The sequence below is a fragment of the Esox lucius genome, chromosome 20, assembly GCF_011004845.1.
Source record: "Esox lucius isolate fEsoLuc1 chromosome 20, fEsoLuc1.pri, whole genome shotgun sequence".
NCBI classification, from domain to species: Eukaryota; Metazoa; Chordata; class Actinopteri; order Esociformes; family Esocidae; genus Esox; species Esox lucius.
Window position 1 is genome coordinate 10,988,533 of NC_047588.1, and position 15,926 is coordinate 11,004,458.

The 15,926-nt window shown below is 41.2% G+C and overlaps 1 protein-coding gene across 1 annotated transcript; it reads right to left on the minus strand.

Annotated features, from left to right (window-relative positions):
- Window positions 1–11,983: 11,983 nt before the first annotated feature.
- On the minus strand, window positions 11,984–13,870 carry LOC105009622 (free fatty acid receptor 2). Its single transcript, XM_034288713.1, has 2 exons — window positions 13,784–13,870; window positions 11,984–12,983 (listed from the first exon to the last, which is right to left on the minus strand). Exon 2 carries the CDS (start codon window positions 12,980–12,982, stop codon window positions 11,984–11,986), a length of 999 nt encoding a protein of 332 aa, XP_034144604.1. The 5' UTR covers window position 12,983; window positions 13,784–13,870.
- Window positions 13,871–15,926: the final 2,056 nt, after the last annotated feature.

Genomic DNA, 15,926 nt, shown 5'->3' on the forward strand with positions numbered 1-15,926 from the left:
GAGTCACTGGCTTGTTGTTGACTGTCTATTGCGCACTTGTGCAATTGGGCTGTACGCTGCTAGCAATACTCGGCCCCCATTCAGGGGGGTTGCGGTTGGTGGGTGTCCCTTTGGTTGATGCCTGGCAATGTGGTTGGATTGATTTCCTGCCTGTTGGGCCCTGTCCGGGGCCTCCCCCGGGTAGGGCCACAGTGTCACCGGACCCCCCCCGTCTCAGTTTCCAAGGTGTTACGCTGCTATATTATTGTGCTGGGGGACATGAGGGATGTACTACTAACTTTTCTCAGTTTCCTCCAATTTTAAATTTTAGAAGGAGATGAGGTCCTGGTCCACACCTGCGGATTACCTGGTTTGGGGGGACCGTTGCTGTTCCTGTCCTTGTCCACCTGGTCATACTTCTGACCTAGTCTAAATTGAAATAGACTCTGGATTTAGCCCACATGCATTTATTAATTATTCCAATTGGACTCTTAATATCTCACCCAGCACAGCCAGAAGAGGACTGGTCACCCCTCTGAGCCTGGGTCCTCTCTAGGTTTCTTCCTAAAATTCGACCTTCTTAGGGAGTTTTTCCTAGCCACTGAAATTCAACACTACTGTTGTTTGCTCCTTGGGGTTTAAGGCCGGGTGTCTCTGTAAAGCACTTTGTGACAACTGCTGTTGTAAAAAGCGCTTTATAAATAAATTTTGATTGATTGATTGATTGATTAATGCCTTCAGTTTAACGGTACATAGCTAAGTGAAGATGGCAGCAAAATCGCTAAATAAAACCCCATCGAAATCTGTGGATGTATGACACATTTGTGTTGAAACATATCAATCTTTGAGAAACAAATCATAACATTTTCCTCTGTAAATCATTGTTACTGCAACCAGACAACACAGTCGCGTTAAAAGATATAATCGGACCGGTAATGCTGAATGATGGCTCTTGTCACAATCCTCTGATATACGATGTGGTCATTAGGTTCGTTGGTGAGTTCTCCTAGAAATTTAATTAATCAAAATACACTATAAACAATAAATGAACTACTCAGGAAACCAATATAATCTACTCGAGAAAATGTATTACAAAATTGTAGGTGATAAAACAGTTGTTACACAAAGTATTCAGCAAAGTATGACAACAGTGTACAACCTCAGTGCAAGACAAAAGTTTATGACAACTAAATACAGTTTAACAATACTTTTGTAATGAAACATGAACCAACTCCATGTTACCTCCATGACTTCTCCACTGACCAAGGGTGTGTCTAATATTGGCTTAGGCCTATCTGACCTAATTCAGCTCATCCATACATGCCTAACCTCCACCCTGTGTTTCTGATCACATGCCAACACTGAAATGTCAATACTATACAGATGCTTCTGTAGAGTCTCCATACAGGTTCAAAGGTCTAGCTTAATCACCCTACCTTGAGCCATGACTAGATAACTCTACAGTATGTTGTCAGGAAGTAAAGATTGGAATATGTCCCTAGTTGATAAGAGTGGCTACTCTATACTAGTCTTGTGATTCTCAGGTCAGTCAATCCAAGTTCAACTATCCTGACTGATGAATCATCAAGTTGTATCCTCTCACAGAATGTTCTTATGACAGGACTGACAGCTGGTTTGTTCATATCTAGATAAGTACAGTGGGTATAGAAAAGAATCACCCCCCTTTAAAATAATCACATTTTGTTCCTTTGCAGCCTGAAATGAAGACAGACACAGTTTTTGTTTCATTCAGCTGTATTTACTCAGTGCAACTTATAACATCCAAGTGAAAGATATAACACCAACATGTCAGAAAAAAATAAAAAAACATAATCACTGGGTTGGAAAAAGGATCACCCCCTTGTGTCTGTATTTTGTTGAACCACCTTTTGCTTTAATTACAGCCTTTAGTCTGTTGGGATATGTCTCTACTAACTTTGCACATCTAGACGTTGCAATATCTGACTACTCTTCTTTGCAGAACTGCTCAAGTTCAGTTAAATTTGATGGTGACCGTTTGTGGACTGCTGTCTTCAAGTCATTCCACAGATTTTCAATGGGGTTTAAGTCCGGGCTCTGACTAGGCCATGCAAGGACATTCACCTTTTTCTCCTTCAACCTCTGTGTGGTCAGTTTTGCTGTGTGCTTTGGGTCATTGTCATGTTGGAAGGTAAATATTCTTCCCATTGACAACTTTCTGGCAGAAAACAGCAGATTTTTCTCAAGAATTTGACAGTATTTTGCCCCATCCATTTTTCCTTCTATCCTGATAAGTGCTCCAGTCCCTGCTGCAGAGAAACAACCCCATAACATGATATTACCACCTCCATGCTTTACTGTAGGAATGGTGTTTTTTGGATGGTTAGCTGTATTGGATTTTCGCCAGACATAAATAATTCAATTTTAGTCTCATCTGACCATAACACCTTTTCCACGTGGCCTTAGAATCTTCAAGGTGCATTTTGGCAAAGCTCAGTCGTGATTGCATGTGGCCTTTCTTGAGGAGTGGCTTTTTTCTTGCAGCCCTCCCATACAAGCCACATTTGTGGAGAATTTGTGATATTGTTGTCACATGCACACAATGACCACTCTTTGTCATGAATTCCTGTAACTTCTTCAGAGTTGCTGTAGGCCTCTTGGTAGCCTCTCTGACCTGTTTCCTCCTGGCTCTTTCATCCAGTTCGGAGCTACGTCCTGACCCAGGGAGGGTCTGTGTTGTTCCAAATACCTTCCACTTCTTAATAATAGACTTCACTGTGCTTCTAGGCACTGATAAAGCCTTTGATTTTTTTTTGTATCCATCTCCTGACTTGTGCCTGTCCACAACTTTATCCCAGAGATCTTTTGACAATGCCTTGCCACCCATAGTTGATTGTTTTCTTCAGTTGCACTACCAAGGACTGAAATGCTTCAGGAAAAGCTTGTTTCATGCTGAGCTAATCAAAATGACCACAGCTGATCACAGTTGAAAGTCAATTGGATTTGTGTGTTATTGAGAAGGTGATTCTGTTTTTTAATTGGTATTATATTTTTCATTTAGATGTTATAAGTTGTAAATACAGCTGAATAAAACCTTTAGTTTTTTGTCCGTTTTCATTTCAGGCTGCAAAGCAACAAAATGTGATTATTTTAACGGGGGGTGATTCTTTTCTATACCCACTATATATTCTAAGACACAGAATAAATACATTTCAATAGTATATTATGAATTAGAAATGAAAGATTACATTTGATATGAAAAATAACAAAAACAGTGATGTAACATTTACCAAATCTTCTACAATCATGAGTCTCCACTTTCCCTTTGGTTTTCTCTGTTGGTCTGGGCTTTTGTTCAGAATGTGGTTTGACAGTGGCTGCTAGTGCTAAATGATAGGTGGCTGCTAGTGTTAATGATAGGTGGCTGCTAGTGCTAAATGATAGCTGGCTGCTAGTGCTAAATGATAGATGGCTGCTAGTGCTAAATGATAGGGGGCTGCTAGTGCTAAATGATAGGGGGCTGCTAGTGCTAAATAATAGGTAGCTGCTAGTGCTAAATGATTGGTAGCTGCTAGTACTAAATGATTGGTGGCTACTAGTGCTAAATGATAGGTGACTGCTAGTGCTAAATGATAGGTGGCTGCTAGTGCTAAATGATATGTGGCTGCTAGTGCTAAATGATAGGTGGCGGCGCTGTGGACTGATTGAATGTCCGGTTGGCAGAGCAGGTTCCTCTGTGACTTTACCTCAACTACTATTGATGCCTTGTATCTGCCGGTTGACTCCCATCTACTCCTTCTGGCAATCCTCTGCCCAGCACTACTGTGGTTCCCACCAGCCATTTTCTTTCAAACTAAGTATTACTCCCCCGACGATCTACAATCTACAATCCAATCACATTTCTTCTGATGTAATGGCGCATGCCCGTTTGTCTGGCATCCTACGTAGACGCTCCTACTCACATCGAGGCTTACGCCGCAAACTGTCCTCCGACGTTTAAATCTGTAAACCATAATTGCCTACATTCCCTTCAACCTAACACAATCTACAACTCCGCTTCTACATTTTGCTTTACTAACATTGCTCTCCTAAACACCCGCTCCATGACTAATAAAGCCCCCCTGCTCTATGAATTAATACTGGACAACAAGCTGTACTTTTCCTAACTGAAATGTGGCAAACACCTGGAGATTGTTTCATATTAAATCAAGCCACTCCCAGTGGTTTTAGCTATCTGTCCCACCCCCGCCTAACAGGTCGTGGTGGTGGCCTTGCTGTACTGTACAAATCCCATTTTAAAATCACTGAGTCTCTTCCATCCTTCACCTCATTTGAATATATTGCCTGTAAATCAACAAACTCCCCGACCATCATCCTTATTTATCGTCCTCCAAAAGCTAATGACTCATTCCTCTCTGACTTAGCTGGACTACTCACCATTGCTGCATAACTCTCCTCTCGCATTTTCCTGCATGGCGACATGAATATTCACTTTTACTCACCTAGCTCCAAACGTACCTCTGATTTCATCGCTGTCCTGGACTGTTTTAACTGTATCCAACATGTTAATTTCCCCACCCATATCAAAGGTCACATACTTGATCTCGTCTGCTCCGTCGCCCTTACCATTACCCATTACTCCATCTTCATTTCCTTACCATTACCCATAGAACTACATCTTCATTTCTGTTGTCTGACCACAAGATAATTAATTTCTCATTTTATTCCAATGCACCACAAAACACTGACATGTGCATAATCTCCTTTAGTAACATCAAAGCTGTTGACCCTCTCTATCAACTATCAGATGCCATCTTCTCTGCTCTTCCTATTGATTCCACCCTCAAATCACCTGAAGAACAAGCTAACCATCTCAACACTACTGTCTGTCTCCCTCAACTCTCTGGCACCACAAAAATCTAGACATGTTTCTTTCACCTCCTCATCCCCCTGGTTTACATCTGAGATCCGAACCATGAAGCAAGTTGGTCGTCGCCTTGAACGCCGGGTGAGAAAATCGGGGCTCATTGTCCACACTGAAGCCTACAAACACCAACTTTCAGCTTACAGAGATGCACTCAGTGCTGCTAGGTCCTCCTACATCTCAAACAAACTCAACAGCTCCAAGCCTACCTCCTAGAAAATAATCCATATGAACCTCTTTAGTCTGGTTTCCGGCCAATCCATATTACAGAACCAGCACTCCTCAAAGCCGTCAAGGACCTTCTCCTCTCTGCTGATGCCGGTTCCCTCAGCTTCCTGATTCACCTCAGACCTGAGTGCTGCCTTTGACACCGTTAACCACCAGATTCTGCTCCAGATAAAAGCATGGATGAAGGACAACATCCTCAAACAAAACAGTTACAAAACAGAACTTCTATTCATTGGAACCAAATCCACCCTCACCCAAACTGGCACTTTCAATCTCAGCATTGATGACACCGTTATTTCTCCATCCCCCCACGCACGTAACCTTGGCGTCATTATGGACTCTACACTCCTTTGATCAGCACGTCTAACAGACTGTAAAACCTTCATTCTTCCATCTTCGCAACATCGCCAAACTCAGACCTTCGCTCTCCCGTCCTGCTCCTGAAACCCTAATACATTCATAACCTCCCGTCTTGACTACTGCAACTCCCTACTCACTGAAAAACCTATATCTCAGTTGGGGCTGTGGGTTATGTGGTTGGGGCTGTGGTGGTCGGGGCTGTGGGTTATGTGGTTTGGGCTGGGGTGGTTGGGGCTGTGGGTTATGTGGTTGGGGCTGTGGGTTATGTGGTTGGGGCTGTGGTGGTGGTGGTCGGGACTGTGGGTTATGTGGTCAGGGCTGTGGTGGTGGTCGGGGTTGTGAGTTATGTGGTCAGGGCTTTGGTGGTGGTTGGGGCTGTGGTGGTGGTGGTTGGGGCTGTGGGTTATGTGGTTGGGCTGTGGTAGTGGTCGGGGTTGTGAGTTATGTGGTCAGGGCTTTGGTGGTGGTTGGGGATGTGGTGGTGGTTGGGGCTGTGGGTTAAGTGGTTGGGCTGTTGTGGTGGTGGTCGGGGCTGTTGGTTATGTGGTTGGGGCTGTGGTGGTCAGGGCTGTGGGTAATGTGGTCAAGGCTGTGGGAGATGTGGTCCGGGCTGTGCTGGTGGAGGTAGCGGTCGGGGCTGTGGGTTATGTGGTTGGGGATGTGGGAGATGTGTTCGGGGCTGTGGTGGTGGTGGTTGGACCAGCCACTTTACAAAGAGCTCACCAACCATGTAGCCCTTGAGGGAGACTCCATAGAGAACATCTTTGAGACCTTCCAGGGAGCAGGCAGTGCTGGAGAGGCAGAGTGGGAAGATGATGAAAGGTGGGATGCCATTACCTGCTGCACACAAGCATGAACAGTGATGTGTTCCCTGGTGGTGTTTTTTGGCACCAACACACTCCCCCTTTACTGTTTTGACTGTCCCTGAAACCGGTTTTGTCACAGTTGAAGACAAGATGTGGGTTGTCTTCACAACCATGATTTTTATTGATGGGTTCATACAGTGAGGGAATTTTTTTTTATCCCCTGCTGATTTTGTTCGTTTGCCCACTGACAAAGATTTATCAATCTATCATTTGAATGGTAGGTTTATTTCAACAGTGAAAGTCAGAATAACAACAAAAATATCAAGAACATTTTTTTTTTATAAATTGATTAGAATTTGAATGAGTGAAATAAGTATTCGACCACTCTGCAAAACATAACTTAGTATTTAGTTGCAATACCCTTGTTGGCAATCACAGAGGTCAGACATTTCTTGTAGTTGGCCACCAGGTTTGTACACATCTCAGGAGGGATTTTGTCCCACTCCTCTGCAGATCATTAAAGTCATTAAGGTTTCGAGGCTGATGTTTGGCAACTGGAACCTTCAGCTCCCTCCACAGATTTTCTATGGGATTAAGGTCTGGAGACTGGCTAGGCCACTCCAGGACCTTAATGTGCTTCTTCTTGAGCCACTCCTTTGTTGCCTTGGCCGTGTGTTTTGGGTCATTGTCATGCTGGAATATCCATTTTCAATGACCTGGCTGAGGGAATGGCCCATCCATCATCCCTTAGATGCGGTGAAGTTGTCCTGTCCCCTTAACAGAAAAACACCCCCAAAGCATAATGTTTCCACCTCCATGTTTGACGGTGGGGATGGTGTTCTTTGGGTCATAGGCAGCATTCCTCCTCCTCCAAACACAGCGAGTTGAGTTGATGTCAAAGATCTTGATTTTGGTCTCATCTGACCACAACACTTTCACCCAGTTCTCCTCTGAATCATTCAGATGTTCATTGGCAAACTTCAGACGTGCCTGTACATGTGCTTTCTTGAGCAGGGGGACATTGCGGATGCTGCAGGATTTCAGTCCTTCACAGTGTAGTGTGTTACCAATTGTTTTCTTGGTGTCTATGGTCCCAGCTGTCTGACATTATCCTCCCATGTAGTTTCTCCTTGGGCCCTGGCATACTCAAGGCTCTGTGGAATTCTACTCTACAATTCAGGGTTGCGACTCCTGAACCCTGACCACCAGTTGTCACTCAGGCCATGCTCCAAATTAACCAGAGTTGGTCTTCCACTTACTCTAATAATTTCTAAGGCTAAAAGCGTTATGACCAGTGTTGAAAGAGGTTATGCATGGTCTGCCATCCACTTTATGTAGCCCACCAGCTGGCTCTCCTCTTCAGGTGTCATTGCCAGGTTGGAACAAGGGTCATGAGTGTACTTTTTCTCTTATCTTGAAGCGTGGTGTTAGGAATTGCAAACTCCCTAGCAACCTCCCAAAGGCCTTTTCCTTCCTGGATTGCTTTTAATGCCTCGTCCAGCTTCTCAGGGGTATACTGTTTTTTTCCTGGGGGTCTCAGCAGCCTGACTATTCCCTATTCCAGACATGTTCTGTTCCCAAAAGAGTTTTACAGTACTTTGGTGTTAATACAACATCATTTGTTAAGATATTTCTCTCAGGAAATCTTCAAATAGGTATATATAGTTATTTAATAAAATTGAACATTTGTAATTATAGTTTTAGTTTTTAATTAGTAATTAGTTTTAATAATATTTAAAAAAAAATTGTCACATCAACTAGTCCTGTGGGAAAAAGGTTTTGAAAGGTTCTACTAAGTCTACATTGTTTTTTATATATATTTGACACATAATCTTGAAATTTAAGGAACCATATATTTTATAAACAGACTGTTGTGTAAATGTTATTTACATTTAATTGTTCATCATAAGGACAAATCAGGTGAAAAAGTTTTCCCACACTACTGTACATGTCTCCTGCTTGCGCTATCGCATGGTAGCCTTTCTTTCCCCTGTGCCATTTTTCACAGGGGACTGATGGACAACCGTTAGTTACTTAAATCTTGTGGAGACTGAAACTGTAAATGTCTGCATGATGACTTGGTTGCAAAGGCGGGAAATTATACTTTACATTGGTATCTATTTGCACATAACAGTTTTTCTTACTGTACTCAAACAGGTTCTGAGGGCAGAAATAAATATGATTGGTTCAGGCAAACACCCAATCAAAAGGGGAGGAGGTGGTTCTCAACTTGCTCTCAAGTGTGCAGATTGATTGTAAAGGGAAGACGTAATATAGTATACAAACATCGGCGACACTCCATTAATTATTATCCCATCTTATGTTATGATTTCATTAATTTAGAATTGGCAAAATGTAGAAAATGTAATGAATAAAAATAAAAGCAATGCAATGAATTTCCTGAAACAAATGATATGATACTAATAGGTTTGAATCCAAATTGTTGTCGCTGCAAGTCAAGGGAGAGAATTAAACTTTGTATGAAATTATCACAGTATCTTGTAGCCTCTTTGGTGTTCAACTCGATCTCAACCATACTTCCAGTTACACCCCAATGTATACAGGGGACATGGCTACTCAGAATTCCACAACACAGTAAGGTGACTTCCTGTGAATGTGACTTCCTTTGAACAAATACAACGGATGTTCTGTTTGTTAACTAAACATATTTAACTCACAACCCCATTTCCACAAATCTTCAGATACTGCGTAAAATGCTAATAAAAACATAATGCAAAGAATTGGAAATCATGTAATCCCTATTTTTTATTGAAAATATTACAAAGACAATATATTAAATGTTGAACGAGAAAAATGTTATTGTTTTTGGAAAAATAGATGCCCACTGTGTTGCATCTCCTTTTCTTTTAACAACACTCTGTAAGTATTTGGGAACTGAGGAGTCCAATTGCTTTAGTTTTGAATGTGAAATGCATACCCTTTCTTGCTTGTTATAGGATTTCAGCTGCTCAACAGTTTGGGGTCTCCTTTGTCGTATTTTTTGTTTCATAATGTGCCAAACAATTGTTTTGAATTAGCACTCAAACTCTTTTACTAGAGAGCCATGATGTTGTAATACATGCAGAATGTGATATGGCATTTTCTTGCTGAAATAAAAAGATAAAGATGAAAAAGATATCTCAATGTTTCTCCAAATTGTTCAGCATTAATGGTACCTTCACATATGTGCAAGTCACCCATGTCATGTGCACTAATGCTTTTGAACTGTGCACTGATAACAAGCCGGATGTTCCCTTTCCTTTTTAACCCAGAGGATGTGGCATCCAAAATTCCCAAAATAATTTAAAATAAAATTTGATCAGACCACAGGACAATTTTCCACAGTCCATCTAAAATGAGCTCATGCCCAGAGAACGCAACATCTTTTCTGGTTCTTGTTTATACCTGTGTTTTTCTTTCCATCGTAGAGTTTTAACTTGCATTTGTGGATGCAAAGAAGTACTGTGTTCATAGACAATGGTTTTTGGAAGTGTTCCTTAGCTTATGAAGTGATTTCAGAATCATGTCCGTTTTTAATGCAGTGTCGTTTGAGTGCCGGAAGATCATGGCCATCCAATATTAGTTTTCGGCCTAGTCCCTTGAGTAAAGAAATTTCACTGGATTCTCTGAATCTTTTAATTATATTATGTACCGTAGATGATGAAATCCCCAAGCACTTTGCAATTTTACATTGAGCAGCCTTATTTTTTGCCTGCGCTTTCTTTCATTGAGTGGTAAACCCCTCCCCATCTTTACTTCTGAAAGACTCCTGTGATGTTCTTTTTATACCCAACCATTTTACTGACCCAACCATTTTATTTTATGTGTTACACAACCTTTCCAGTCTTTTCCTTCCCTTGTCCCAACCTTGTTTGAAATGTGTTGCTAGGTGGTTGTTGTTCAGAGCTGTACAGTTTTTTAAACTTATATCCAGTGAAAGAGCGCCCTCTTTAGAAAAAATAAATAGCAAACAAATATACAGTGGGGAGAACAAGTATTTGATACACTGACGATTTTGTAGGGTTTCCTACTTACAAAGCATGTAGAGGTCTGTCATTATTATCATATGTACACTTTAACTGTGATAGGCGGACCTGTTAGTTTTTCTTTAAGAAACCCTCCTGTTCTCCACTCATTACCTATATTAACTGCACCTTTGAACTCATTACCTGTCCACACACTCAATCAAACAGACTCCTACCTCTCCACAATGGCCAAGACCAGAGAGCTGTGTAAGGACATCAGGGATAAAATTGTAGACCTGCACAAGGCTGGGATGGGCTACAGGAAAATAGGCAAGCAGCTTGGTGAGAAGGCAATAACTGTTGGCGCAATTATTCGAAAATGGAAGAAGTTCAAGATGACGGTCAATCTACCTTGGTCTGTGGCTCCATGCAAGATCTCACCTCGTGGGGCATCAATGATCATGAGGAAGGTGAGGGATCAGCCCGGAACTACATGGCAGGACCTGGTCAATGACCTGAAGAGAGTCTCAAAGAAAACCATTATTAACACACTATACCGTCATGGATTAAAATCCTGCAGCGCACGCAAGGTCCCCCTGCTCAAGCCAGTGCATGTCCAGGCCCATCTGAAGTTTGTCAATGACCATCTGGATGATCCAGAGGAGGAATGGGAGTAAGAGCATTGCAGATGGGTCGTGGCTGGGTCTTTCAGCATGACAACGACCCGAAACACTAATTGTAAGGTTTACCCTAAAGTTAAACCAGAAATAGCATTGTTCCTTCCTAAAATACATTGTGATGAGAGAATTATCTGTTTCTTCTGTCTGTACGCGGAAGTCTGGTCTCAACATTTGTAATAAAACAAGGAACATACACATATAATTATAATAAATTGATCACAAGGAATTCCAAATAATTACATACTGTACATTCACAAGACAAAGTATTTCAATTAAAATAGTTTATTATCATAATTGAAATAAATTCATATTGGTGCAAAACATTCATTTTTTCAAGATTTTCTTACTTTTTAGCTTAAAAGCCTTTCCATGTGAATGGACTAATAGGATTTCAGCCAGAACTGTCCTCCTAACACATCTGAACTGTACTGACTGTCAGTTAAACCATTGCATGCAACAGTCAGTCAAGCTCCCCTTATCCCTCCAAAAACATAAAATGTAAAATAAAATAATACAGTAACACTGCAGCACGTTGAAAGAGTATGGTAATAACTGTGGTTTAGGAGTTGTTTCTTTTTTTCAGGGAGGGTGTATATAATATACACACAATTAATCGTGTAATAGGCTATGTGTAATAACAACATGGTAGATTTCTAGGTTAGTGCGTCACACCAAAGATTGGAAGGCACTGCTGTAAAGACAAGACTCTCAGCTTTTAGCAGACACCCTGGATACCCAGATAGGGCCTACCTTTTTCATATAAGACTGAATTGGTACCCCAGATCTGGGGTACTTACATTCATTAAGTAATGGTTATTTGTAGAGATAAAAAGTTATTAACTGAAGACTGTATCAACATTGCAGAAACAATGAATACTGGTGAAAAAACATTTTTGTGGTAGAATAATAGAAAATATCAGGTGACATATTTGCTAGGACATGTAAGATGTAACCTTTTCATAGGTTCATTTCACACTAAGATTATTCTCCACCTCCACCTATTGACTTGCCATTTGTAATTTTTTATGGTTCTTGGCATATAATAAGCTCGAACGCCCAAGACTAACGACACCACTGGAGCTGACATATGATATGCAGTTCATTGGAGGGATATTCATTATAAGCTGTCATTGGAGCTTGGTGTCCTGTCCTGAGTCCTGGATTGGAAAGTCCAGCCGCAAAACCCCTGCACTCGCTCTTAAAAACTTTGCTGAAAGTAACTTTGAGGGCTGACGAGCAGAAGTAGAAGATGATGGGGTCCAAGCTGGCATTGATGGTACTGGACAAGAGTGCATACACACGCCAAGAGGGACTCTCCCATTTAATGTAGCCCACCACGTGTGACACATTGTAGGGTGCAAAGCAAACAACGAACACCAGCAGGGTCCCCAGAGACAGGCCAATGGCCCGCTGGCGCCTCTTTGGGTTGAGGTTTGGCCTCTTGGAGAGGATCCATATGAAGTTGATGTAGCAGAAGCAGCAGATGAGTAGGGGAACACAGAATAGAACCAGAAAGAGCTCCAAACGAACGGGCAATAGGATTTCCTTCTGCTCTGTGTTAAAATTATCATAACATTTGTACTGTTCGGTCTCGGTTGTGTTGGAGTTGTTATAGCTTTGTATGATGTAGACAACACTGCTGTGTGACATAGAAATCGTCCAGAAGAAGACGCTAACCATCACGGCGTACAAAGGCCGTCTTTTGAGTTTGTACTTGATCGGGAAAGCCACTCCCAGATAACGTTCAACACTGATGGCAGTTAGAAAGAAGGTGCTGTTGTAGATGGTGGTGTAGAAAATGAAGCTTGTCAAATGACAGAGGAAGCCAGGCATTTTCCATTTCATGTTGTCGATTGCTTCTTTCATCCTGCAGGGTAGGACAAGCAAAAAAATGAGGTCCGAGATAGTTAGGTTGAAGAGTAGGATATCGATTGGAGTGGCTTTCTGATTCATCTTTTTTATTAAGGAGTAAAAGGCCACTGTGTTGGCCGGAAGGCCAGTCAGGAATGTGGTGATGTAAATAGTCAGCAATAAGATTCTGTGGCCTACATCAGACAGCATTCTGCAAAAAAGAAAAGATACCAAAAATGCCACAATGTTAGCATTAGATAATGCATGTTATTACTGGTACTCAGTCTAGGGTCACCTTAACTATTCAGTTCTTGAATAACTGCACTGTTTTTACTACAATATGTTTGCTAACATTTCAGATTGTCTTTCTAACTTAATCCAAGCCGACAGATCCCCGTCAATCATGGTTAAGCTAATTTTACAGTAAACTTGCAGTTTCAAAGATAACTGCCACATCTAAAACAAGTAGCTATATGTTTTATATAATGAGTGCTATAGCCACAGATCCCAATAGTTATTTCTACACCTACCATACAGCACCCCAAAAGTAGCACTACATTAATTCCCACAGCCACTCTTTTAGCAATATGCAAAGCCCAAACCCTAAAAATAAGCACCTTGGTCCTTATAATTATTGTGATCTAAATCCATTTAGTAAATCCCTTCTTCAATCTCTATTTCAGATAATTTTCCAGGATATTGGCAGGAGAATGATGCTACCCGATCCAGTTACAACATGTCTCACATGTTCACTTAAATCCTCTTAGTCAGCCTACTCTGGTTTCAAACATGTATGGAGCGGTATAGTCAATGACATGTCATCAACATCAGTCTTAATGAGAAACCATTGTGTTGTGTAACGTTGGCTATTTAGTGTTGCTTAAAGCTAATGTTGATATCTTGTATATTTAACTTGTATATGATGACATATGCCGGTAAAATTTTCAGTGTAAAAAAATAGGACATAGTTATTTAAAGTTACATTTTATAATAATATTAGGTCATCCATACCTTTTATAAAGAGTAATAATAATAATAAGTCTTCAGTCAATCGCCGGACACCCAATTTCCCCACGTAGTTGTCTTGAAATGAATGCACTAACTGTCAGTCGCTTTGGAAAAGAGCATCCACTTAATGACATTGTAATATAGTAAACAAAGAAAAGAATACAAGAACGTTCAGCTGTGGTTACAACCATATGACATCACTTCCTATTTTATGTGCAAAAATAACCATCTGTTGTGAAGGTAATCATATGTATGGGTTTTGGCCCACGTATCTTCCATGAAACTGTTCTAAAACTTTTTTCAGGTACCGCTGTTTCCACTGCATTGGCAGGTTTACACACCATTAGCCAAGCTAACTCAGCCAAAAGTTTATGTTTTTGCATAGTTAACACAATATGCCATCAACAGGCCTATGCCTTTTTTCAGATACTTACAGAATGTATCCCTTATTTTGCTGAAATGATTGTATCATGTGTATTTAATTGCGTTATCCGGAAAAACCTACTGTATCTCAGATTTTTTACATTGTATAGTCATTTGTGTTATATTCTCTTTGCAAAATGATTCTATAACCATGCAACCCTGCAGCCTGCCATTTTTAGGCACACATGCACATAATTAATTGAAACGTGAAACCTGTCTCTGTCTTTCACATACACATTGCAACACTATTCACTGTAAGGAACTGTCATTGCAGCACAAAGCTTCTGTGGCAAAATATCTCAACTTCCTTCTCAGACAGCATTCTGCTGAAAAAGAAGGATACAGACAATGACATTCTTTTACCTAATGCCGATAATAGACAATTATCGTGTATTAGCAACACAATGTGCCATTAGAACAGTGGAGTGATGGTTGCTGATAATGTGCCTCTTTACATCTGTTTAGATATCTTATTGAAAATCTGCCATTTACAGCTACAATAGTCAATGCCAACATTCGTAATGTCTACATTGTATTTTTTTTATCAATTTGATGCTATTTCAATGGAAATAAAATGTGCTTTTCTTAAATAAGGAAATTTGTAAGTGAACTTTTGAATGGTAGTGTAGCTGTGTTGTATATACACTGATGAACAAAAACATTATGACCACTCACAGGTGAAGCAAATAACTTTGATAATCTCCTAACAACTGTACATGTCAAGGTCTGAGTACATTAGATGGTAAGCGAACAATAAGCTCTTGTAGTCAATGTGTTGGATGCAGGAGAAACGTTGTGGAACTGGGGTACACTGCTGGCAATACTCAGCCCTCATTTCAGGGTGGTTGTGGTTGGTTGGTGACCCTTTGGATTATGCTTGGCAATGTGGGTGGATTGATTTCCTGCCTGTTGGGCCCTGTCCGGGGCCTTTCCTGGATTGGGCCACAGAGTCACTGGACCCAAGGTTTTACGCTATATTAATGGGCTGGGATGAGTAGGGTCAGTTCTCCTCCTAAACCTAAGGAATGCACTCTCTACATATTCTTGTCTCTTGCTCCATTCAAACTTAGGAGGACATGAGGTCTTGGCCCACACGTCCCGAGTACCAGGCTCTACAGACTCATGCTGCCACTGTCCTCCTGGCTGTGTTGCAGATCAAGACGATACCTGACGATTCCAGCTGCCAGTCTGATAACCAGACCCCCACCTCCACCTGGTTGTCCCTGTCCTTGTCCATCTGTTCATGCTTCTGACCAAGGTTAGGTTTTATAGATTCTGGACACAACCAAAATGGATTTACTAATGCATTTCACAACTTACAACTTATTTTACACTACACTTAAAATGTTCACCCGGCACAGCCAGAAGAGGACTGGTTACCCCTCTGACCCTGGTTCCTCTCTAGATTTCTTCCTAAATTTCAGCCCCTATTAGGGAGTTTTTCGTAGCCAATGTGCTTCAACATTGTTGTTGCTTGCTCCTTGGGGTTTCAGGCTGGGTGTTTTGTAAAAGCAATTTGTGAAAACTGCTGATGTAAAAAGGGCTACATAAATAATTTTGATTGATTGACTGAAATAGGCAGGAATCAAGACCTGAGTGACTTTGACAAAGGCCAGATTTTTATGGCCAGACGACTGGGTCAGAACATCTCTGAAAATGGCTTATAGGGCTTGTGGGGTCCTCCCGGTCAGCAGTGGTGAGTACTTACCGACCGTAGTCTGAT

Bases quoted from the DNA above. Each gene is read 5' to 3' on its own strand.
- LOC105009622 (XM_034288713.1), bottom strand. From the start codon at position 12,982: ATGCTGTCTGATGTAGGCCACAGAATCTTATTGCTGACTATTTACATC.